The sequence below is a fragment of the Bidens hawaiensis genome, unplaced genomic scaffold (assembly GCF_021521415.1).
Source record: "Bidens hawaiensis isolate Kalapana, Puna unplaced genomic scaffold, B.hawaiensis_p1.1 tig00014233_1, whole genome shotgun sequence".
Classification (NCBI taxonomy): Eukaryota; Viridiplantae; Streptophyta; class Magnoliopsida; order Asterales; family Asteraceae; genus Bidens; species Bidens hawaiensis.
Window position 1 is genome coordinate 167,597 of NW_027492227.1, and position 24,643 is coordinate 192,239.

General features: G+C 37.6%; 2 protein-coding genes and 1 pseudogene across 3 annotated transcripts; 2 read left to right on the top strand and 1 right to left on the bottom strand.

Annotated features, from left to right (window-relative positions):
• Positions 1–3,136: 3,136 nt before the first annotated feature.
• LOC143546155 (norbelladine synthase-like) lies at positions 3,137–3,910 on the bottom strand. The gene is made up of 2 exons (XM_077037877.1): positions 3,662–3,910; positions 3,137–3,577 (listed from the first exon to the last, which is right to left on the bottom strand). Exons 1-2 carry the CDS (start codon positions 3,837–3,839, stop codon positions 3,285–3,287), a joined length of 471 nt encoding a protein of 156 aa, XP_076893992.1. The 5' UTR covers positions 3,840–3,910; the 3' UTR covers positions 3,137–3,284.
• Positions 3,911–5,496: 1,586 nt separating this feature from the next.
• LOC143546153 (protein transport protein SEC23 D-like) lies at positions 5,497–15,138 on the top strand. The gene is made up of 14 exons (XM_077037876.1): positions 5,497–5,962; positions 6,520–6,585; positions 6,843–6,896; positions 6,971–7,143; positions 7,506–7,689; positions 7,763–7,908; positions 7,991–8,145; positions 8,210–8,291; positions 8,934–9,049; positions 9,977–10,075; positions 13,254–13,377; positions 13,441–13,718; positions 14,451–14,665; positions 14,747–15,138. Exons 1-14 carry the CDS (start codon positions 5,635–5,637, stop codon positions 14,956–14,958), a joined length of 2,232 nt encoding a protein of 743 aa, XP_076893991.1. The 5' UTR covers positions 5,497–5,634; the 3' UTR covers positions 14,959–15,138.
• Positions 15,139–16,632: 1,494 nt separating this feature from the next.
• LOC143546129 (putative calcium-binding protein CML48) lies at positions 16,633–19,012 on the top strand (annotated as a pseudogene). Its single transcript, XR_013137559.1, has 5 exons — positions 16,633–17,028; positions 18,105–18,151; positions 18,305–18,480; positions 18,579–18,597; positions 18,692–19,012. The product of XR_013137559.1 is annotated as a putative calcium-binding protein CML48 (transcript).
• The last annotated feature ends 5,631 nt before the right edge of the window (positions 19,013–24,643 follow it).

Genomic DNA, 24,643 nt, shown 5'->3' on the forward strand with positions numbered 1-24,643 from the left:
GAAAGAAATAAACATTACCCGATGATTGAATCACAAAAGAAAAGAAAATAATAATTCTTGAACAGTTGACTTTTAAGTTTAAACTTGAGAGTTGAGATAAAATGAAAAGTTTGGATGATTTGAGTGTAAATTGTTTGTGCAAAGAATGTAGAGAATGAGCGAGCTTTATATAGGCTCCAAAATCGTTAATAACAAGGTCAAAATGAGTTAATTTGATGGCTAGTCAAGAGGCTAGTTATAAGGCTTGAAACATGGTGTTGACTAGTTGAATGTCTTTTATGACCAATTAAATTTCTTTGACTAAATTTATAAAATAAAGTTGATATAATACTTATGATTAAATTTGTAACATCATAAATAACAAAACAACATAAAAAAACATAAGCAACATCATGAACATAAATACAAATACAATTCACCATTTTATTAATAAATAAAGATCGAAAAGGTGTCAGAAATTTTAAATGGGTCGGGTTTTCGGGTTTTAGAAAATGACGAATGTCACATTTTGAGTAATATAAAAAATAGTATGATTATAAACATTTCGGTATTCTACATATATAACATCGGGAACTTTTAAAAAGTTTGTGCCCCAAAGAAAACATGTCCCAGCCGGTTGCCCGCTTTACACCCCCAAGAACCGCCCATGATTGTCATTAGTTTCTGTTCAATTTAAAGATTTAATTAGAAATTTACCATTATACCTATTACTACTTTACTAGTATAATGGACTATGGAGTATGTATAGGTTTTAATCTAAACTAGGTGAGACACCTCGCGTATTACGTCGGGTTGATGGTGTAGTCGATCACTGATAAAATAAATTCTTCAACGTTCAAATACAACAAATTAACATATTAAAAGCAAAATAAAAACACGCAACACAATTTAGTACTAAAGCAATATTACACATCTCCAACATCTCTGACATGTCATCTTACATTATCAATATAAATGGGAAAAAGATGGATATTATACTGACAAAACTCATTGTGGAGCACACTATATATTGTAGAGAGGTCCCGGGGTTTAATTATCGACACAATTTGATTAGGGATGTTGACATATTTAGGGGCGCCAAGATTTCTGTTAAGAAAGAAGGACTTGTGAATTTTTTAACTGACTTGTTGAATGGAAGATCAACACTTCAACCAACTAACATTTTGGTAGGATCAATATAAAGGAACCATGCATGTGTACTATGTAGATCTAACAAGAGCCCCCCCCCCCCCCCCGGCCGGCTTGGGGAGTAGTGTTTTCACTGTGTTTTAAAGTTGCTTCATGCAAAGTGATCAAACACAAGAAAACATGTCTTGACACCCCAACATGTGTTTATAGTTTATACCATTACATTTGATTTCTTAACATTTGAGGTCGTAAAGCTACTTAGTTGCGTCGAACGGGCCATAAATAGTAATGTTATGACTCCATAATCTAAATGTAGTTTTTAAACGACTGGATTTTGCAACTATTTCAAAGTACACTATTCGCATCCGTCATTTCAACTTGTGGATGTCTGAGTGGTCAAAAAAGAAAGAAAAATCAAATCAGTCAGTTGGGTATATTGACATCAGCCATTTCAACTGGTGATTGACCGAGTGGTCAAAAGGGTGAAAGATCAAACAAACAAGTTTACACCCGCCATTTCAACTGGCAGATCTCCGACAAAGATGAAACAACATTATAGGGGTACTGGGTAGCCTATGCTTGTGTTGCGAGTTCCGCCGGTTTGACCGGTGGAAGGGAGACAAGTCGGATCAATAACCTTTTGTATCAGTTCCGCCACTTGAAATGGTGGAACACTTGTTTACACGCCACATCCCCATACAACAACTGGTCACTTTCTAAAATTTGGTGTGTTCAGACATTTCAAATGATTAAACACCTACAAACCGAAAACTTCCGTTCTCTCTCCTAGAAACCGATTGTATATCCATTTTTCTCCCATTTTGAAAAAAAAAAATCATTCAAAAGGTAAATTGAAATTATGCACAAGGTATGGTGATGGTAACCACCTCTACCTCTATAGTTAATAGATTTTTACCATTTCTGGTAACATATTATTATTATTTTTTTCTTATTTGAGTTGTCTGATTATTTAAATTCTTCTTTTGATCTAATGGTGTTTATATTCTTTATTATATGATATCACAAACCATATACCATGTGGCTCTACAAGGCAACTGAACTATAGGGAGGAGTGGTCAAAGTAGTCATTGGACTCGAGTGATGAGTATGCATTACATAAAAATGATACGTACAATCAACTCTCATACGTGCTTCCGAAGGTTATCAACCCGTAAACCAGAGCCCGTGCAATGCGCTGGCCTAACAACTAGCAATGTGATAAGAATCAACAAACAACGATTGGTACCAGGTATTTAATGTTGAAGACATGAATAGTCAGGTGATAATGAAGATCAAAATTAATGAATTTACCATCATCTGGTATACTTTGTGACAATGTTGTAAAAGTAAGTCTACAAGGCCGAATACTTGCTACAAGATATGGTGCCGAAGGGAGTTTCTTTAACTCCGCCTAGCTACTAAAAACTGTTGTTCAAAGGTGTTCAACATTAGTCAGAATCACATCTAGTCGGTTAACTTGGTCTATTTTCACTTAAATAATACAAAATAATTCGTATTTCTATAATATTAAAGAACGAATATTATTTTTTTAATTAATTATTAACATTTTTTTAGAATGATTTAGTGTTTAAAAATGTATTTCTCTTCTTTATATTGATAATCACTTATTTTGTTATAAATATTAGTAAACTTATGATATTTGAAATATATATATTACCCAAAAATTAATTTTCTTTATATTTATCATGTCCGAGTACTCTCCAAGTACTCCCGAGTACTCCGAGTACTCCCACAAAATGGGTCGGACGCCTAGGAATCGCCTAGCGACTTTTGCAACATTGCTTTGTGACAATGAGCTTTATATGACATAAAGTGTGTGGAAAAGTCTTCCCAAATGTGACAAACATAAACTTGCAAGACAATAAACCACGTCAACGACAATGCTCGATGTTGCAAAACATGTCACTATGAATGTTCATAATGGATACAAAACAATTTTAACTGAGTAGTTATTGGTTTATTTGTCTTCTGATCACAATTTCAATTTTTATTATTAGGCATTTATCAGATACATGGTCTTCATCAAATTACATCATTGATTTATTGATTCCACTAAAAGCATTGACAAAGAAAGTAATACAATTTATTCTGAGAAATTACAACATCATAAAATATGATAATAAACGTTTCCCGAGCTAACTGGGTTTCAAAAGATGCTCGTTAGCGACACTCATAACGCCAAGGAGAGGCTCAGTAGTGACAAGAGAAGCATTGACAGCAAACTCTTCCTTAACCTCGTATTCTATTGTTAATTTCACTAGACATGATGAACCCGAGCCATCCTTTGGGTTCTCTTTGATCTCTATCCTTATCCGATATAAACTAAATCCGACATCAAGAAACCCCGCTTCTATTGCTTCGATTTCTTTAACCATATTTACATTATCGACCTTCGTAAACTTCTCTTTACCATAAGAAAAGCCTGACCCTGTAAATATAAAACTATACCATCACCTTTCTCATTTGTTTTTTGTTACTAATATTTATCTTTTGTATAGATAGTTAGACGTACCGGTCTTGAAGGTAAGCTTGAGAACGGTACCAGGCCCACCGTCGCCTTCTACCACATCAACGGCTTCAAAGATTGTTCTAGCTACAAGCTTTCCGATCTCGAGAGTGTCGTAGAGAGCCCAAGCTTTGCTTGCCGGCACTTTTACTTCTGCCTCTTCGGATAAGGTTCCGAACAACATTTTTGTTTGTGTTACAAGGAATGCACATCGGAGGTTATAAATATAAAGCTCGGATGAAATTGTAGGTCAAATTTGGTGTACGTGCGAATGAATGTATTTCCATAAGATTCCTAATTATTACTCTACTATTTTTTTTTCTTAATAATTTATTAATAGCCACCTTTTCTCATCTTTTTTTTTTCTAATGGTTTTGGAAATTGGTATAACTAGTTTAGTGCTAAAGAACAAACAAGAATCTAATCTAAATAATATTAAGACGTGACGATCTACTAAATAATATTATATAAGTTGACCGGTTTCGGATGTGACAGTCTAGCAGCTTACAATTTCATATTCGACAAATAAAGATGATTGGATGGATTATCAGTCCGTCAGTCATCTAAATAATCGTTCAGCCGTGACAATCTAAATGAGTATGCTGTTAATTTAATACTCCTATACTAACTTGTATTGTAGTCAAATGTTCTTTAATATGTTACTCTCCTCTTCATTTGTATTGTAGTTAATGTTTTTTAATATGTTACTCTTATAATAATTTATCTTTTAAAATAAATTAACTAGAAACTCACATTTATCTAATTAGTTTTCGTAGAATAGATGTTTTAAATAAGTTTTTTACCAAGTGAAAATGTGGTTATCACTTAATTTCAACATTATAATTGTATGTGATTATTATTAATTAATATTGGATTTGTGTTCCACCATGTGACGGGTATCAACAGGTTTGTTGCTGCTTGGTTGTTGAAATATAAACTAAGGTGATAAATACGTTTAATACCTCCCTTGAAGTAGGAAAAGTAAACCAATTACATTGTATAAAATATGTTTAATACAATTTAACACATGGATTTAATGGTAAATGTCTCTTATTTGTTTCAACTGTTTAATTAATTGATGTTATGTTAGTTAAAAACTAGCTTGAGCTACTAGAGTTGAGGATATTTGTATGTATGCTCTCAATAATACACACATTTTCTTAACAACCTCTTGATATACACTTGAATGTGACTTTCGGGCTTGATGGTCTATTTTATCGTTAGGGTATTTAAACCTTTATTTATGTAAATATTTTTCAGACGTTCATACGTATATACATCTTAGAAAAATCTAACATAATATTTAATTGGAAAATTGGATTTTAATAATCCCAACTTAATACAGTTGACAGATAATAATTCCAACTTTGAAAATAGTTGTCACTGGTCCCAACTTTCACACTTTTATTTTTGTTAAATAAAAGTGTTTACCTTAGTGTTCGATCATAATATTTAACTTTAATTTTGATTGTTGTCATTATTGGACTATTTAATTTCACTTGTTTAGGAACTGTGAGTGTTTGAATTATGTTGGTTTATTTGCTTATCTACGTGAAGTAGAGACGATCAATTTGCTTTAATTTTAGCATTTTATTCATTTATTTTTTATTTTAAAACTTTCCAGGTTAAATACTCGAAGCCCAATTAACCAAATTTTAAGAACCCATGAGAGATTACAGTCGGGTTTCGATGCTAGAATTAACTTTTTCAAACCCAAGAAACCCAAAAATACAACCCGAAAAAGACTCTACTTTTTTAATTTTATTTTCTCTTTTTATAATTAGTAAGCCCGAACACCGTTTGTCCATACCCGACCCATCCTACACATATCAGTCAACCCCAAATCCGACGTGTCACAATCCGATTGGTTAACAATACGTGTATCGTCAAACCCAGACTCACCGAGTGTTCACCATTAGCTATCCATCCCGGAATCACGATCGTAAAACTAAAACCCTAACTAACAACACACTTTAACAATGGCGGTGCGTGCGACGGTGTTACGGTTCCCGTCGGACGCGGACGCTCAGGACTTGTCCGGAATACCGTGGGGAGTAACGGTGACGCCGTTCGCCGCCAAGGACGAGAACGGCAACTCTCCGTTGTACGGATCGGGCGGTGATTTGATCCCTAGGTGTGAGAATTGCTGGGCGTACTACAACACGTACTGTGACCAGGAACAGTGGGCGTGGACTTGTGCTATTTGTGGAACCCTAAATGGCCTCACTTCTGAAACCATTACTCGTTACTCCTCTGCTGATGCTCCTCCGGAGATCATGTCTTCATTTATCGATCTCGAAATGCCTCGTAATGTTTATACTCTGTTTCTGCTTATAATAATTGGATTTGGAGTTGCTAATAATGTTAAACTGTTGAATTATATTGGTTGATCTGCGATTAAGGTTCTAGACCTAAGAAATTAAGCTCTAAATCGTGTTTTAGAGAATTTAAGGACTTAATTGCTTAGGTTTTATTCAATTCGTTATGTTGATTGTGGACTGATACACGAATTGGCAAATATTTCTGGTTCTGGATGCCACTGAAGCTGTTCTATGAGGTTTAAGTATTCATTTGCATACCAGTGAAAATGTAGCCTAATGTAGGCATGCACAAGAATTGGAAAATGTTTTTTGCACTGGATGTTGTTGAAGCTGTTATAAGAAGTTATTGAGTGGGTTTTAGTTATAGATTTCAGTTTCATTTGTATACTCAAATTCTATACCAGTGAAAATGTAGCTTAATGCTGGAATTGGGGAATGTTTCTTACGCTGGAAGTTGTCTTGTTGTTTTTCTTGTAGTTTTCAAGATTTTAATATTGATATCAGTTTCCAAGCTGATAATCCTCAATTGTTTATATGTTGTAGTTGATGGTTCTGAGGAGGAGGATATGCAAGCCCGACCTGTGTATGTTGCTGCTATTGATTTGGCATGTAAGATTGTGGTGTTTATATTATTTTATAAATGTGTTTATTGTTTATCAACTGAACATGTTTTAACCATGAGCAGAAAAAAAGATATGAATTGTTGAACAAGTATCATTAAATACATGATAGCTCATCAAGTATTAAGTATACACATGTTTAAGTTCAGCAATGGTCAGATTAGATGATGTCCATTGCTGTAGTTTTAAGTATTCTGAGATGAGTTGTGTATGCACTTACTGAACATTCATTTACTATGTTTGCAGCCTCAGAAGAGTTTCTAGAACTTACAAAAAGTGCTTTGTTAGCAGCTCTGGAAGGTTGGTAACTATGGTATAATTATCTAGGCTTCTAATAATACTAGTTTAAATGCTTAAATCCTGTTTTTGTGTAGCTCTTGCGCCGGGTTCTCTTTTTGGGCTTGCTACATTCAGCCACAAATTAGGCTTGTATGATGTGCAAGGACCTATTCCTGTGGTGAAAAATGTTTTCTTACCAGCGGACTCTGATGGAACTCTATCAATTGAGCTTGAAGATGCCATGCCATTGTTTAACTTTTTGGCTCCAGTAAGTTTGTGACAAATTTACCCTTGTCTACATATCAGTCTTTAGCTAATAGGGAACAATGTAAAATGGGTTGAAAGTATCACAAAGTATATTATTATTGCATACAACTTCCTAAATTGTTTTATTCAATGATTATTATTGTGTTAGTATGGTTTTCACAATCATAATTAACTCATTTAATTGCTTATAACAAAATTAAAGTGGAGAAAAAAGTGTTTTATGGGTAAAAGTGACATGTTTTGACACATTAGTCAACCCATTCAGCTTGCCCATCTTGACAGCTGCCACCTCTAGTTTTGAAGGATGCATTTGCAGATGGTTAAACTTGATGATATCTTTAATTTGCATTATCTTTGCTACAGGTAGACACCTGTAAGGATCGAATTGCATCTGCACTTGAAACCTTGAGGCCAACATCATCATGGGAAGGTACAGGTGGCGGACAAGGATTGGACAGAATTTTGCTGGGAGGACGTGGTTTTGGGCTAGCAATGGAATCACTTATCTCATACCTTGGATCTGAACATGGCAACACTTTCGCATTAGGTTTGATCATGAAACCAAAAATATTATGAAACAAATTAGAATTCTGTGTCTTTTAAAATGAAATCATTTGCAGCTCGGATATTTGCTTTTCTATCTGGGCCTCCTGATTATGGGCCTGGCCAACTGGATACAAGAAGATACGGTGAGCAGTATGCTAGCAGAGGAGAGGATGCTGAGCTGGCATTACTTCCTGAACAAACACCATTTTACAAAGATTTGGTACTAATCTGATTATGTAAATGTGGATTAAATTTGTGTTCTTCATGTGATATTTATTTGTGAAAATGTGTGCTTTTTACAGGCTGCTGTTGCTGTTCAAGCAGGCGTTTGCATAGACATACTTGCTGTTACAAATGAGTACACAGATCTTGCATCTTTAAAGTTTCTTAGTATTGATAGTGGCGGCTCATTGTTTTTGTACCCAAGTACCGATGATTCAACACTTCCTCAAGATATGTAAGTAAAGGATTCAATAAAATAAGTTTTAAGTCTCTGTGCTGATTAACAATTTTTTTTGCAGGTATCGAATGTTAAGTCGTCCGTATGCATTCAATTGTGTAATGCGGTTGAGGACATCCACTGAGTTCAAAACTGGAAATTCTGTGAGTTGCTGTTTTTTCTAGGTCTGTGAACGAACCGAACGTTCAGTGAACCGTTCGGTAGGAAGTTCATTTATTTAATAAATGAACAAACATGAACAAAATTTTTTGTTTGTTTAGTTAAAGGAACATGTGTCTCATTCATGAACGTTTGTTTTGGCTCGTTCGTTTGCTTTCATTTATGTTCGTTTGTTTAAGTTTATATGCCAATATATTCATCTTAAGTTTTGTAGGCCCATTACAATTTAGTCTAGTTCTAATAAATTTTTAGGCCCTACGCACTGTTTTTCACATTTACTTTTAATTGGTTTTAGCGCAGTTATGTTTGTTCATCTATGTTCAGTTATGTTTGTTTGTTTACGTTGCTGAACCGATCGTTTATACTGTTGACGAACGGAGTCAATGGACATAAACGAACATTAATATGTTCGTTTTCATAACGAACAAACTCGAAGAAGACAACACTGTTCGTTTAGTTGTTTGTGTTTGAGCCTTTGTTCAGCTAACGTTAAACGAACGAACGGAACATGCTTTGTTCGTGTCCGTTCGGTTGTTTTACAAGCTCAGTTTTTTCTATTACACGGCTATCACATAATTTTATTTTATCATGCTTCTAATGAATCTACATTAATTATTTGTTTGCAGTATGGTCATTTCTTCCCCGATCCACAGTATGAAAATGTTCAGCATGTTATTTGTTGTGACTCGTTTGCTACCTATGCTTATGACTTTGACTTTGTCAAAAATGAGGGATTTTCTAGGTAATATGTTTTAGAAGTTTCCATTCTACAAGTTTCATAAGCATGCCTAACTTACAGTTTCACAATCTCAAAAGTAGACTTTGAATTTTCAATCCATTTACTTATAAAGGACACATGGGTCAAAGTCAAATCATCTAATTTTTCTAAATGGAAATGGGTGAAATGGTTTACACCGGTCAAAAAGTCATCTAAGATGTCTAATTAATTCTAAACCTGTAAAAAAGACCGAGAACATGCACGAAGTTTCTTGTTTGTGTTTGTTTGTTTGTTAATCAAACTAGTGTGTTTGTGTTCATTTATGTTCGTGTTAATAGTATACTATAAACGTACTGTTCACGAATATAAACTACCACAAACGAACGAACATACTTAACATAGATGAACAAACATCAATATCTTGGACCTAAAAAATAAATAAAACCAGAGTAATTTGTAATTGTTAATATTTTAATTTAATCAAACTATAATAAATTGCAATGTGCTTAAAAATATTGATGAATATGTATACAGGTAGGCATAAATGAAAGTAAACAAAAACGAATGTTCACAATTGAGACATGTGTTCATGTCCGTCCGTTATTATTAAAGAAACTAGCATAAACGACCTTCTCGCCGAACAGTTCACTAATGGTTCACTTACTGTTTGGTTCACTTACAGGCCTAGTTAATTCTTATAACCTCCTAAATCATTTTATTAGATTAGATAATATTGAGATTATCAAAAAAGTATTTATAAGGCATCATGATACTCTTCACCCACCAGTTTCAATTCACGCTAAATATTTATCTGTTCAACTTGAACACATTCTGACCACCTGTTACACTTCCTCTAGTCAAAAGCAATGTATTGTTCTGTATTGTGGTTGCAACCTTTTTTTTTCTTTTGATAAATTAAAGCCTGATTTTTTGGGATCATTATATGTGCAGACACACTGCTGAGCTTCCTATGTTACAATTGGCTTTCCAGTATACTGTTGTTGTGCCCCCAGAGGAACTTCCAACTTCTGGCACAGGCGTGACGAGTAGGTATGTATATCTCTGTCATAACTTTGCATATCTTTTTCGTTCGTTTAAATAACGAAAGGATACGAACACATGTTCCGTTTGTTCACTTACACTTGTTCTTTTGCGTTTGTTCAAATACTCATTCAAATTTATTTATTGCTAATTTAATTTAAAATTGAGTTTCGTATTTTTAAACCTTTAAATGCAGTTTAAAATCAGTTTGGTATCTTTGTTTAGTTTTAAAGTTTTGGATGCAATTGAAAGATGATGGTATTCTAGACCTCAATTCGGATATTCACCTATAATTTTAGTTGGTGTTCTTTTATGTTCGTGTTTGATTCATAGTCACATGGATCGCGGTACGAAAACAGGTACGCGGTTCGTACATTTTTAAAATTCGGTACGAGAGGGGGTAGGTTCATTCGGAACGCCAATTCGGTACGCGGTACGGTGCACCGTATAGTTTGGTGCATCGTATCGTATACATAACAATTTAATATAGATTTTTTTAAATAATTTTCTTAAGTTTCTAACATAACTTAAAGTTAAGTTTAAATAAGCTTTATTTATGGTTTAATATGTAAATAACATCTATCTACAATATCTATAAAGTTAAGGGTATTTTTTAATTAAAAAACTAACTTAAAGGATGGAAAATGCAAATTTCCAAATACCATGATTATCGTAAACAATAGATAAAAGGTGTGTCAATACCGGTGTTTTCAATCACCGGCCGTCTACTGGAATTCAATCTAATCATCGATTGAAATCAATACAGAACGCGAACTGAATCAATTGGGAACACGATTGATCAGCAAAAAAGAAACGATATGATTGAAACCGGGAACGATGACAGTTAACGAACCGGATCGCGTTTCCGAAGCGATTGGTACGACTCTGTACCCGATTCCGGTACGGACGAACTGGAATGAAGATTGTGGGTGCTTTCACGTTTCCTGTGACTATGGTCTCATCAAACCCAGATATTTCTTAAACGGGTTATAACATCTCATTAAATTAAAAACTAATCTCACCAAATATCTGATATAAAAATCTTTAAAGTAGAGATATACTAAAAATTAATATCTGATTTATTTAAAAAAAGATAAATTATATATAATTAAAAAACCAATTTTATAATAAAAAAATAAACGGGTATTGGGTCTCATCAAACCCATATAGCTTTTAAATCGGGTTATAACATCTTATTTATTTGTGAAACAGTTTATCATCAAACCATAAGTATATTAATAACTTTCATACAATAAAAAAAATCAAAAAATAAATAAATATTAAGAACAAATAATATAAATAACCCCCGTAATACGGGGGATAAAAACTAGTATATATATATATTTATGAAACACACAAACACAAATCAAACTTATTATAATTTAGATCAAGTCTAGAACTTACTGGGAGCCTTGTTTCGCAACGTTTTTTAGTATATGGTTGGCGGCATGTTCCACCTCTTGGTCATCATCCACGTCAGCACCGTCGTCCCGCTGCTTGTCTAAGGTAGACGAGAGAACTCTGGTCCGAACGGCGCCCATGAGGCGCGTCATACGCAGAGCCGATGCGTTTTGTTGTGTAAAGCGGGGAAGGCGGTCAACCGTCACCCTGATCTTGTTTAAAATGGCTGCCTTGAAACGGGGGGCTGGTGTGGGCCCCTCCTGCTCGGGATGGGTGGTTGTATCGGTTGGGGGTGGTGGTGCTTGTTGTTGATGCCTGTTTTTAACCGGTGGGCCCAGCACGGCGTGTATGAGATACTGGTTGAAGAGAGAGTCTCGAACCCTGTCAAAATACGCGCTCACATGGAAGGATGACGCGATGACTTTGACCAGAAGCGTCTTTGAGGTCCAGAAGAAACGTCACCTGGACTCTCGTCTCGCTGCTGGTTGCCTCGGTCATCTGGACCTCAAAGACGCTTCTGGTCCAGATGACCGAGGCAACCAGCAGCGTGACGAGAGTTCGGGTGACGTTTCTTTTGAACCTCAAAGACGCTTCTGGTCAAAGTCATCGCGTCATCCTTCCATGTGAGCGCGTATTTTGACAGGGTTCGAGACTCTCTCTTCAACCCGTATCTCATACACGCCGTGCTGGGCCCACTGGTTAGCAACAGGCAGCACCAACCGATACAACCACCCATCCCGAGCAGGAGGGGCCCACACCAGCCTCCTGTCAGGGCAGCCATTTTAAACAAGACCGTGGTGACGGTTGACCGCCTTCGTTGCTTTACACAACAAAACGCATCATCCCTGCGTATGACGCGCCTCATTGACGCCGTTCGGACCAGGGTTCTCTCGTCTACCTTAGACAAGCAGCGGGACGACGGTGCTGACGGGGATAATGACCAAGAGGTGGAACATGCCGCCAAGCATATGCTAAAAAACGTTGCGAAACAAAGCTCGCAGTAAGTTCCAGCCTTGATCTAAATTATAATAAGTGTGATTTGTGTTTGTGTGTTTCAAAGATATATATATATGTTTGTTTGACCGCTTTCAAATTGTAGTTTGACCGAATATATGTTTGAACGACCTATTTGCTTGATTTTGTGTGTGTGTTTCAAATATATGTTTGACTGCTTGTTTCAAATAAAATTTACCCTTAACTTTATAGATATTGTAGATAGATGTTATTTACATATTAAACCATAAATAAAGCTTTATTTAAAGTTTAACTTTAAGTTAGGTTAGAAACTTAAAAAAATCTATATTAAATTGTTATGTATACGATGCACCAAACTATACGGTACCGCGTTCCGAATGAACCTACCCCCTCTCGCACCGAATTTTAAAAATGTACGAACCGCGTACCCGTTTTCGTACCGCGATCCATGTGACTATGGTTTGATTGGATGTTAGGTTCCTTTAACTGTTCGGGCTCGATCATTTGTTCAATAAAAACGATATATTTATCCATTGATTCAATAAAAAACAAACATGAACAACTAAACTTTGTTCGTTTAACTGTTCTTGTTCAATTGTTTGTTTGGTTAAAGTTAAACGGACAGGCATGAACATGCCTCATTTGTGTTCGTTCGGTTCGTTTATAGGCCTAACTGCAGAAGATAGTGTTAGATGTGTTTATGCTATCTGAAGTTATAGTAATTAGCTGATCAAAAGTTTGAATGTTTACATCATCCTTTTTTTTTAATTAAACCAATGTATATAATGGCCAGAAATATCATTTTATGCAGATCAAAATACACCATCAAAAGGCGACTTAGAATAAGAACAATGCAGTTTGGAGTTGCACATAACTTCAACGAGTTATACGATAGTGTTGATCATGAAGTTGTTCTTTCAATACTTGTTCACAAGGTAAACTTCTTTACAACGTTATACATGTGATTTCCAGCTGATGACCATGCACTCTTGTCACAGGTGATACTAGCCTCATTAAGTGAAGGAGTTAGAGAAGGCAGGATGTTATTACATGATTGGCTTGTAATCCTCACAGCCCAATATAATGAAGCGTTCAAAATTCCTAACAGTCAGTTTAGTACCTCATCGGGGTCACTTATCGATGTCACGTTTTCTCAATGTCCGCAATTACAAACTTTGCCTCGATTAGTATTCGCTTTACTTAGAAATCCGCTTTTGCGGTTCCATGAAGAAGGCATTCACCCCGATTATCGAATCTACCTTCAATGCTTGTTCAGGTAATATCAAGAGTTTGATTATTTTGAACATTTTAAGGTTTATTTAATATTTGTGTTTAATGTAAACGAACAGGGCTTGTTCGTGTTCATTCGTTTAACTTTGAATGAACAAATGAATGAACACGAACACCTAAACGACGTATATTAATTTTTATGTTTTTAAAAAAATGAATGTCTTCATGTTTGTTTGTAAATATTGAAAACGAACAATTCATGAAATAAACGAACGGATGTAAACTAAAACCAATCAAAAGCAAAGGAGAATATTCAAATTTAGGTCTAAAGTACCATCATCTTCACAATACATTCAGCATTTAAAAATTAATTTAAGATATCAAACTGATATTAAATTGAGTTTAAGGGTTCTGAAATCTGAAAGTCAAATTGATTTTAAATTAGTATCAGTAATAAATGAATTTGAATGAACGCACATAAGTGAACTGACATAGACGAACGTAAATGAATGAATGAAACATGTGTTCATGTACATTTGTTTAATAAAATGAACAAATAATTGTGTTCATAGTTGTTCGTTATTAAATGAACGAACATACCGCCGAACATTTCATGAACCCATTAGACTACTACTAACTCATGATATAACTATAATGGAAAGTTGCAAAGTATCGTCATATCATGAGTTAGTAATTGGTTACTTGCCAATTGCCATATGTTTGATTATATAAAACATTAAAGGTTTATTTAATATTTATTTTCAATTATTTGTTGCAGCGGGCTGGAACCGAGCTCTCTCCATCGTGCAATATATCCGCTTTTGACATCGTACGCTAGTCCCGATAAACTAGCGTACCCTCGTCATTCATTGAGCCGGGCTGCTTTAATGACAAGTGAAAGTCCCATATTCTTCCTTGATGCGTTTACAACATTGATTGTATTTTATTCTTCTACAGCTGATCCTACACTACTTTATCCTCCACCTCATGACTGTAAGTATATGCACATGCCATTTTCTTTAAACAGCAACGCTTTCTTAATAAACGTGTTCGACTTAAACTATTAAACTATAGGTTTGTTGAGAAAAACGATAAACAAGGTGAAACAAGAAAGAAGCATTACTCCTAGACTGATGTTTATCAGAGGCGGTCAAGAAGACGCATCGGTGTTTGAGAGTTATTTAATTGAAGAACAAGATGTTGATGGAAGTGGGTTTGCAAATGCTATGGGTTTTGTTTCTTTTCTTGAGGAGATCAGTCAGAGTGTTATGGAATACATGAAGTAGAAGAGTTGTACATATCGCATCAGGGGTTGTACCTTAACCAAACAAGAGTTAAAATGATCCATAGAGAGTTTTGAAACTTTGTTTTAGACAAGTTTAGTACTTAATTAAATATCAAAATCAGGACTACCCACATTGTTTTTGAATAAATAACATGTTGAGAGCTTATTTGGGCCAAAATCTTGAGACTATTTTAGACAAAAAAGATTGTTTGGTTGTCACCGTCTTAATTATTCATTATTGCGTGGTTTTAGTATTTATTCATACACAATAATTATATTAGATCGGGCTTTTTATATGGTGACAATGGGTTACTAACTAATAATTGCATGTGCTAAGTCTACAATTGTAATGAGTATCAAGAAGGTGGTAAAACTAATCAAGGATGGTTTTTATTTGAACGTGTGATAGCTTTTGACCTTACAGTATAAAGAAAGGTATTGAAATATGTTTATTATAGCTTTTGACACACCAATTACATATCTTATATATCTATTTATATTGAATAACTTTCTAAATATGCTGTGACTTAAACTTACTTTAGAAACTTTCAAAACCAATAGATTAACTTGCAAACAAATACATAAACATAAGAGAGAATTTAAACCATTAAAACTATTTAATTAATCTTTTTCGAATTACCGCTTCAACTTTCACTTTCTTGCAAAAATAGATCCGTTAACCTTTTTGATGACCCGTTTAAGAATTAACTTTCGATAACATCAACAAACAAAACTCCTTCGAACCCAAACATTAAAATATTGAATTGATGCACCTCCATACAATTAAAATATTTATTCATGTTAATATATTTAACCCTAACTTTGATATACTTAAAAATTTATTTAATTGAGTGGTTATAATCAAATTTGTTTTTATTTTTTTAGCAACGGTTTTGAAATACTCCCAATACAGGCTATACTCGAGTGAGTCTTTCTAAGACTGAATGTCAACCATTCATACTGATTTTGACAATTCAGGTCTGACTCACACAGAAACACCATCAATAATAAAATCTACAATTATGAGAAAACCCATTTAAATCAAGTTTTAAACATAAAACCATAGGGATCTCAAACATTAACCGTCATGCCAATATTTCAATAAACCAGAAGAGCAATTGCCAATTGCATTAATCAAGTAATAAAGATGTGAAACGGATACATAGAAAGCAAATAAGCAACTGCATTATAATCAAGCAATAAAGATGTGAAATGGCTAAATGAATTGACATAATAAATGAGTTACGCATAACAAATTGAGGTTATAATATACATGTTATATTCTTTCAAATTTTGAAAGTGACTTATATCAGTTAAATGGATTAAAAATGTCAACAAAAATAACAACCATTCATTCAAACAATCAACAAAATAAACATGTTTGTCATAGCAAACAAAACATGGGCATAATTTAACTCTTTAATTTTAATAAATTTCCAATAAAATATATATTTTATATTAGTAGACTAGAATCATCCAAATTAAACTTCTCAATCTCTTCGAGCAATCAATCATATAACATAATTACATGGATAGATCATACGAAGCAGATACATGTGTATTCAAACTTGAATTCAAAACGAGGCGTAAATCACAAACCGCCATCAATTCCCCCAAAATATAAATCCAACCCCCAAATCAATTTCACCATCACCACAATTCTCAATCCACACAAATGTCGTATTACAATTACAATAACAATAACACCACACCTTCTGCTCCACCAGCACCGGAGCCCCAGTCCAAACTCGGATCCGGACCCGGTTACTCTTACCAACCACCACCTCCATCTCACCAACCTTCATACGCCCACAATTACAATCCGACCCAGAACCCTAACTCTGCTTCCGGGTATGGCGGTCGTCAATTCGGGTACCCGCCACCCACAACGACGTCGTTACCCACCCGGAAGTAATTCGGAGCTTCGAGATGGCGGATTTGGATCGAAGCGGGTTTATTGATGGTAAAGAGTTGCAGCAGGCGCTTGTTTCTGCTTACCAGAAGTTTAGCCTGAGGACTATGAGGTTACTCATGTTTCAGTTCAGGAACCCTAATCATCCTTTCAAAACTGGTTTGTTTGTTTGTTTGTTTGTTTGTTTTTTTTTGTTTATTGGGTTTTAATTTAATGTGAATCTTGCTTAGTTTGATTGTTATTATTGTTGGTTAATATTAGTTAATTTTGCTCAATTTTATGTTGGTCCAATTCAAGATTGCATTTTTACTTCAAGTCATGAAGAACACCATCAAAGGGTTGATGGGTTGTAGTGATTTTGAATAATAATGTTAACTTTTTAATCGATCTTGAATTATTGATTGACTACGCCTCGTTGAAAAATGAATGTGAAATCGTCTTTTGGTTTTTGTTTTTCTATTTGTGGGCATAGCGCGGTAGGAATTCGGATAACATAAAATGTAGCTAAGAGAAATTGAGCAAACAACTTTACGAGGTATTAATAAGGATAGTTTTAAACTACCGATAACATAACATACAATGATAGTTGTAATCTATGCGGTTAGTGCCGAAAAAATAACGGTAATTTTATTATCAGGCAGAATTTATATATATAGCAATTTAAAACTAACAACCTTTTGTAACTTACAAAATGCTCAAAATTGTAGCAGATAGGATCTGATTAAGACTTAAAACACTAACATTACACACTAACAATAACGAAAAATAGACAATTAAGACTTAAAAAACTGATCTCGGGAAAATCAGTGATATATCGGTCAATATCACTGATATTATAATCGATATGTTGACTGATATTCAGCTAGATGTCCGATAACCGTTATAGCAACGATATCGACTGCATAGGTTTTAATCACAATATATTAGATTTTAGTTATAGGGTTTGGATCAAATACAAGTTAAATTAACGTGTTAATTGTGAGAATCAAGTAGTGTAATTATATATACAACATAGTGTAATTATAGTGTAGTGTAATTACAGCATAGCGTAGTTACGCTACAATGTAATTACATAATTACACTAGTTGTATATATAATTACACTACTTGATTCTCACAATTAGCACGTAAATTTAATTTGTATGTTAACTTTCCCCTTTAGTTATTCTACAAGATTGTTGTTTGCATTATTTTTTCATTCTCCATATTCATGTTACATATTTGGTTCTTTTTCAGGGCCAAAAGAATTTGCTGATTTATGGAGTTGTCTTGGTCAATGGCGCGTGAGTGATTGATCCTATTTTCTTATCGTATACATAAAAATATTGGGGTTTTCTTGTCACTTTGCTATACAATCTTGTCTATTTACTTTCTTGGGTTTACGACAATTTTTTGATCTTGGCATTTCTTGATTTGTTTCTTTCTATACGGTTTAGGCTATCTTTGAGAGATTTGATAGGGACAGAAGTGGAAAAATTGATGCTGCAGAGTTAAGAGAAGCTCTATACAGCCTCGGGTATGCAATCCCGCCTTCTGTTCTTCAACTCTTGATCTCAAAATATGATGACCAAAGTGGAAGAAGAGTCTATCTTTCATTTGATAGTTTTGTGGAGTAAGGCTGTTTTTGTAATTTTACCATACATTATAACATTTGAAGCTACTTTATTGTCCAATTGTAATAATCTTTTTTTTTTTAATTTATTATTTCAGGTGTGGCATGATTGTGAAGGTGAGCAATAAGTTCTTTCTTAAGTGGAATGTATTTATGATAAATAGATCATTTTACATTTAGAGATTATATAATATTGACACATATTCTGCAGGGTTTGACAGAGAAGTTTAAGGAGAAAGATACGCGATACACGGGTTCAGCCATGCTTTCATACGAGACGTTTATGACGATGGTCATCCCGTTTCTTGCAGCCGAATAAATGTGTTAATACTTGGTTACTATTCTATTTGTTTGTTTGCTTTTTGTGGGTCATTTTTAGTCAACTAAGTTGTAAAGTTGGAAGGAGATGATTGTAAACATTGATGGTTTGTTGGAACTGTTTCTTCTATGCTACCCATGGGTTTGCTAGGATTGATTCTTTATACAAAGACAGTTATTAATTCTGTCAATTTTGCTGCGTAGTTTTTTAACCTGATTATGAACACACCTATCTTAACATCAAGTAACTATTTATTAATTCACCACTATACATTTATTTGCTAGTATAACAACCATCATACTTGGTAAAACAACAATTATACCGATTTAGATTCTACTCATAACAAAGTTATTGATAAGGTTTTGGATGGTGAAGCTTAGATAGACCGCACTTTTAAGGATAAAGAGATTACATAGCTAGGGTGTTTTCATGATATCTAAGCAACATAAACAAAACTTACTAAAAATGTAGTATTAAAGCATCCACAATTGTTGCTTTCTCTCTCATTCGGATATGAACCGGAGTATACGTGGAAGGGAGAGAGAAGAGAGAACATAGCAGGTATGGGTGCGGACGAGCTTCAAACGACCTTTTGAGGGATGAGGTAGGAGAGAGGAGAGAGAAGGGGATGGAGATGAGGATTACGGTCCGGCTCGTCCACCGTTGTAAACTCGCTTTAAAAGTCATCAACATTAATCTTATTTTTTCAAGAAGCTGTATTCTTGACCATGATCTCAAAAGGCTACACATCAATCAAATCCCGTCTAATCCATTCATTTCAAGTCATTTTGGGTCCGCAACTACTCGTTCATTTCACAATGAGGGTTTCTACAGCTCTAACTTACGTCACTGGCAGCCTCCTCTCCGAATGCCCAAATCATGTCAATATCCTCTCTCTTATCTTATCCAGTTATCCAATATACCAGTCCCCCTAAGTTTCCATAAACTTCATTTCTTATCGATCATATGCTCACACAGGCACACAGCCACCGCACCACTCATCTCATCTCGCTAATAAATAGAAGTAATTATTAATACTTTCTAGATATTTGGTGTTCTAGTTTTATAATGAATGCACAAAATATGTAATTTCGTTTTCTTTTATTAAAAGCAAGTGAAGAAACACTAATCGACCCCGGGCAGATTACGGATAACCTGGGGGTTAAATAGATGTTTCCCACGAGGGGTTAGACCCGGCAAAGATGGTTCTTCTGATAACCTGCAAAACAGACATCGTGAGCTCGTCACTGAGAAGGGAGGGTACCTCCTTGTGACCACCTTCCGGCGTGAGAATCAGACTAGATTGCTCTTGAATATAAGTGTATATTAAGAGATTGCTAGAGCAGATATCAGGTATAAGATGTAAGATACAAGATAAGATGAGATGATCATACCATTTGGGGTATTTATAGCCGAAGGTAGGTTTCCAAGAGGGTATAGCCGGCTGAATAGTATTCCTGTTCTACCAACTGTGGCCTACGCACGTGCCATGCTGGCAGTTGGTGGGTAGGCAGCGGCTGACAGTGACCAGGCCTGCTGTGTACTATTCCTTTTCCACCAACTGTAGGCTATGCACGTGGTATGACAGGAGTTGGTGAGTAGGTAGCGGCTAATAGTGACATACAGTACAAGAGCATGCTGCTCGCCATACTGTTGTCAATGGGCTGTCGTATCTCTGGTCAGATCTTTTGCCCATACCTCGTCAGGTACAGTACAAAAGATCTTCCAGTATCGTACGGACTGGCTCATTTGGGCGGGAGTATTCCCCCTCCCTTCTTTGTGCGGGATTGTTCCCGGCTTTGCTCATTCCTTCAGGTGACTACTGAATTATTGAGAGCTAAGTGCCTTGTGCGTGTAGCCCTGCTGCGCGGGTGGCCTTCCCTGATGGCTTGTATCCGCAGCTGCGGGAACAGGCGGAGTACTTCGCCATTGGGAGGCATTTCCTGCGGGAACAGCTTGCGTACTGCGCGTAAGGACGTCACGTCTCTGAGCATGGTGGGTCCTGCGGGTCCAGTTGGTTTCTGCGCAGACGTCTCTCTTCAAGGTGAGTCCTGCGGGTCCAACTGGGCTCTGCTGAGACCTACCTCTTCAAGTCCCCCTAGTCCAATGTTCTTCTCATGAATGTTTAATAAAGTGAGGTGAACTTTTGAACTTAAGCAAAGGGTTTTGAAAAGGGTTTAGTTTTATGGTTCTCCATGGGGATTCTTCCCGCGGAAGTCCTTATGTCACTTGCAGAAATTCCCGACTTTCCTGCTTGATCTTTGGGTATGATGCGGGTAGGTCTGTAACCTCCTCGCAAGTCAGGAGCGTTGAGTCCCACTTGTGTGGATTCTCCATGAGGTTTTGGTAGTTTTGAACATAGTGATCAATTATGTTAAAACCACCAATTCCATCTTGAAGCTTCAAACAATGTAGTTCTCGACGTTCCCGCTATGCGGGGATGTTATTCCCGTTTCCGCAAGCATTGCCCAGAAGATCCTTCTTGGTTTCAATTCCTTGCGGAGTGCTAGGTATGTGAAGGGTTTTGCCTTGACACTGTACCCGCACTCGTCTTACGGTTACTTTATTTCCAAGGTATTCCTGGCGTCAATTCCCTGCGGGTGCTAAGTATGTGAAGGGTTTTGCCTTAACACTGTACCCGCACCCGTCTTATAGTTACTTGGTTGCCAAGGTAAGGGGTATTTTCCCGCTTTTGAATCTTTTTGAAATTTTGAAATTCGAAGAGTTGGTGAAAGGATAAGAACAGTCCAAACTATTGAAACGTCGTCCGAAGGTTTCTTCTGACAGTGTCAGGACGTGCAGGAAGTTATGGCGACGTGACAGTATATGGTCATTCCAGGCGCTTTTTCAGGCGCGTGGGCGCGAATTTTCGGGCGCGTGGCCGCGAAATTACTGGCACGCGTCCTTTCAACAGCTGTTGCCAGCTTGCTTTTTGCCACGTGTCATAGTTTCATTGCACTTGCGATTTCTCTCTCTTCCGCATTAAATTCATCGCATTAATTGCGATTAGTATATAAAGGGGGAGAGGGTCCTTTGTAATCCACACTTTCACTTTTCTTCATCTTCAAAACGATTTCCGGCGAATACTCACCTTTTCAGTCGAGCATTCTCTTGAAATCGTTCTCTTTTTCATACCTGCAAGATGTCTTCTGCTTACGACCTTGAGGCTACAGCCCAGGAGGCTGGGGTGTACGCCGAGCACCCGTCATCCACGTCCGACAAGGATGACAAGAGTACTGCTGGCGAGTGCCAGTGTGCTCTGCCTGTCGATCTATATCATACATCGTCAGGAAATTCATGCTCGAGTCTCTCGAGCCTGAGTTTCCTGAACCTAATCAGACGGTGTATGATGCCCCCAGAGGCAAGATCGGGGTATATGCCGCATTCTTTGTCTATGGGAATCTTAGGTTCCCTTTGACAAAGTTTGTGTACCGTGTCCTAGAGAGGCACGGTGTACACCTGACCGAGGTGCACCCGATGGCGATCGCGAAGATTCGCCACTTCGAGTGGGTGTGCCGGATTCTGGGCGTTGAGCCCTTCGTCGACCGCCTGATGACCTTCTACTCTTGGAGGTGCATCCAGGGGTGGTATACTCTGATAACCCGGATAAAGGGTTTGAAGATTTGCGCAACCGAGCGCAGTCTTCGTTCATGGAAGCGGGAGTTCTTTTTTATCTCCGCTCGCGCCATCCCCCTTGCCATGAAGTTCAAGAATGGGCAAGCACTCCCCAGCCTTTACGCCTCCAACTACCAGGAGGCGGAATGGTTCTCAAAGATATCCCGAGTCCAATCTCCGGTTTACCGCTTTGCGGAGTCCGGGATGGTGATGCTCGGGATGAGCCGGGTGTGGAAAGATGCGGATGCGCAAAAGATCCCGATCGTCCTTGAATACGGTTTGAACTCTGTCCCTTACGGTACGCTCTGTCTTCTTTGTTTATATAGGTTTGTCCTCTAACTGTTTGTCTTTTATTTCAGAGGGGAACGACTTGCAGTCACTCCTGTATCCGCGGGAGGCTGATAGTCCCGCTCGGATGGGTACTCGTGCTCTAGATGAGAACGAGTTGCCCATCCTTGCACAGACGGCGGATCGGTTCGTGGAGGTCTACCCGCCAGGCCACGAGATCCTGAGCGCCAGGCGGCCAGGTAAGGCGTTATTCAACCCTCGACCCCTCAATGTTGAAACCTCTGCTGGAATTCCTCTAATCTTGTGTTCTGATGAGGAATCCGCATATGGTCCTTCGTTGGTGCGGAAGAAGAAGGCTGCCGGCGGGAAGGGGAAGGCGAAGGTGGCCTCCACTGCCGATCCGGTGCCTCGGTCTGATTCAGAGACCGAGAGCGAGGAGGTGGCGGGGAACCCCGGTGGTGATAAGACCACTGCTCCGGAGGCTGCGACGACTGTCACCTCCGGAGAGCCCAGGATGACAACGGTGAGCGGCGTGAAGAGGCCGGCTCCATCGGGTTCATCCCCGCCTGTCCGCACTTTCAGGCTCAAGAAAACCCGTAAGTACAAACTTTATTTTTAACTTCATAGCATTCCATCATTAATACTTATCTTCTTTGTGCAGGCGTGGATGCTACCGCATTCCAGGGTGAGGCGGGGAGGAGTACCTCCGGACCCATGACGGTAGGCTTGGTCAGCCTTCCTGAGGCGACGACCCAGGCGGCTGCGCCTGCGCCTGCTTCCGCTGGTTCAGTTGCTCACTCCGTTGAGCCAACTGTTCCAGCTGTGATGACTTCACCGCCGGCTGTAACTGCCATATTTACCGCATCTTTCACTGAGCCGGCGGTTACTTTTTCTACGGACTCCGCAGCGGCGACCACGGTTGTGAGTTCACCTACAGTGAGTTCACCTCCGTTGGTTTCTACTACCGCGGCGGCCTTCACCATGCCTCCTCCGTCATCGGCAACGACGACCGATCCTTCAGGTATGCATGGGGCTTCTCGCCAACCTCTGTATGACATCTGCCCAATCCGACCCGACCCAGGTACCCGTTTTCGAATCCGATTCTTTTTATGATTTAAAATTCGATTATTAATCTTTGTAAATTTAAGATTAAATAAATCATATATATATATATATATATTTATATTACTTACTAATAATAATAATTTCTTTTCCGCCGATCCGTCCCTTTCTGTCTTCTCTCCGCCGTCCCGCCTCCCTTTTTCTCTCTTGTCGCCGTCCCGCCCCTCTGCTTAACCCTTAAGCCTGGAACCCCTTTTTCTCTTAACTTTTTGCTTGTCCTTTGGTTCTTCCCGCCCAAGGATGTCTGCGCAGCTCCACGCGCCAGACTCCTTACAAGGAAGCCTGCGCGAAGACCAACTGTTCCCGCAGCGCGCTAAGAATGGTAGTTCTTCCCGCGGCGCGCTAAGGATGGTAGTTCTTCCCGCGGCGCGCTAAGAATTGTAGTTCTTCCCGCGACGAGCTAAGGATTGTAGTTCTTCCCGCGGCGCGCTAAGGATTGTTCTTTGTCTGCCTTCGCCCTCGCGCGCGCTCGAGTCTTCTCACGCTAGACCTTAAGTCTTTTCTTCAGTTTAAGTCAGCCTGTATTCTTTTGAAATATCTTATCTTTTGTATGAGCACTGTAGGTCAGTTCCGACATCTGTCCGAAAAGCCACTTTCGGCGCAGCATGCGCACCAATCCTATTGGTTGACAGAAAAAGTAACTGGCATAATCTTTTGAAATCTTCTTTTGCATGTCTTGAACAGTGCTTTATCTGACACCTCCCATGCTTTGATCTGTAACCTGTCAGCTTTTCCCCATCCCCTGCAGCTACCGGCATATCTTTTGATATCTTTTGCTTTTGGTTTCTTGTGCTTTTTAATATCTTTTGCTTGATTTGA

What these genes read in the sequence shown, in the direction of transcription:
- LOC143546155 (XM_077037877.1), bottom strand. Translation starts at nt 3,839, where the DNA reads ATGTTGTTCGGAACCTTATCCGAAGAGGCAGAAGTAAAAGTGCCGGCA. An exon ending in CAAGCTTACCTTCAAGACCG is followed by an intron (nt 3,578 to 3,661) that starts GTACGTCTAACT and finishes TTATATTTACAG; the next exon opens with GGTCAGGCTTTTCTTATGGT.
- LOC143546153 (XM_077037876.1), top strand. Translation starts at nt 5,635, where the DNA reads ATGGCGGTGCGTGCGACGGTGTTACGGTTCCCGTCGGACGCGGACGCT. An exon ending in TGCTGCTATTGATTTGGCAT is followed by an intron (nt 6,586 to 6,842) that starts GTAAGATTGTGG and finishes CTATGTTTGCAG; the next exon opens with CCTCAGAAGAGTTTCTAGAA. An exon ending in TGGCAACACTTTCGCATTAG is followed by an intron (nt 7,690 to 7,762) that starts GTTTGATCATGA and finishes AATCATTTGCAG; the next exon opens with CTCGGATATTTGCTTTTCTA.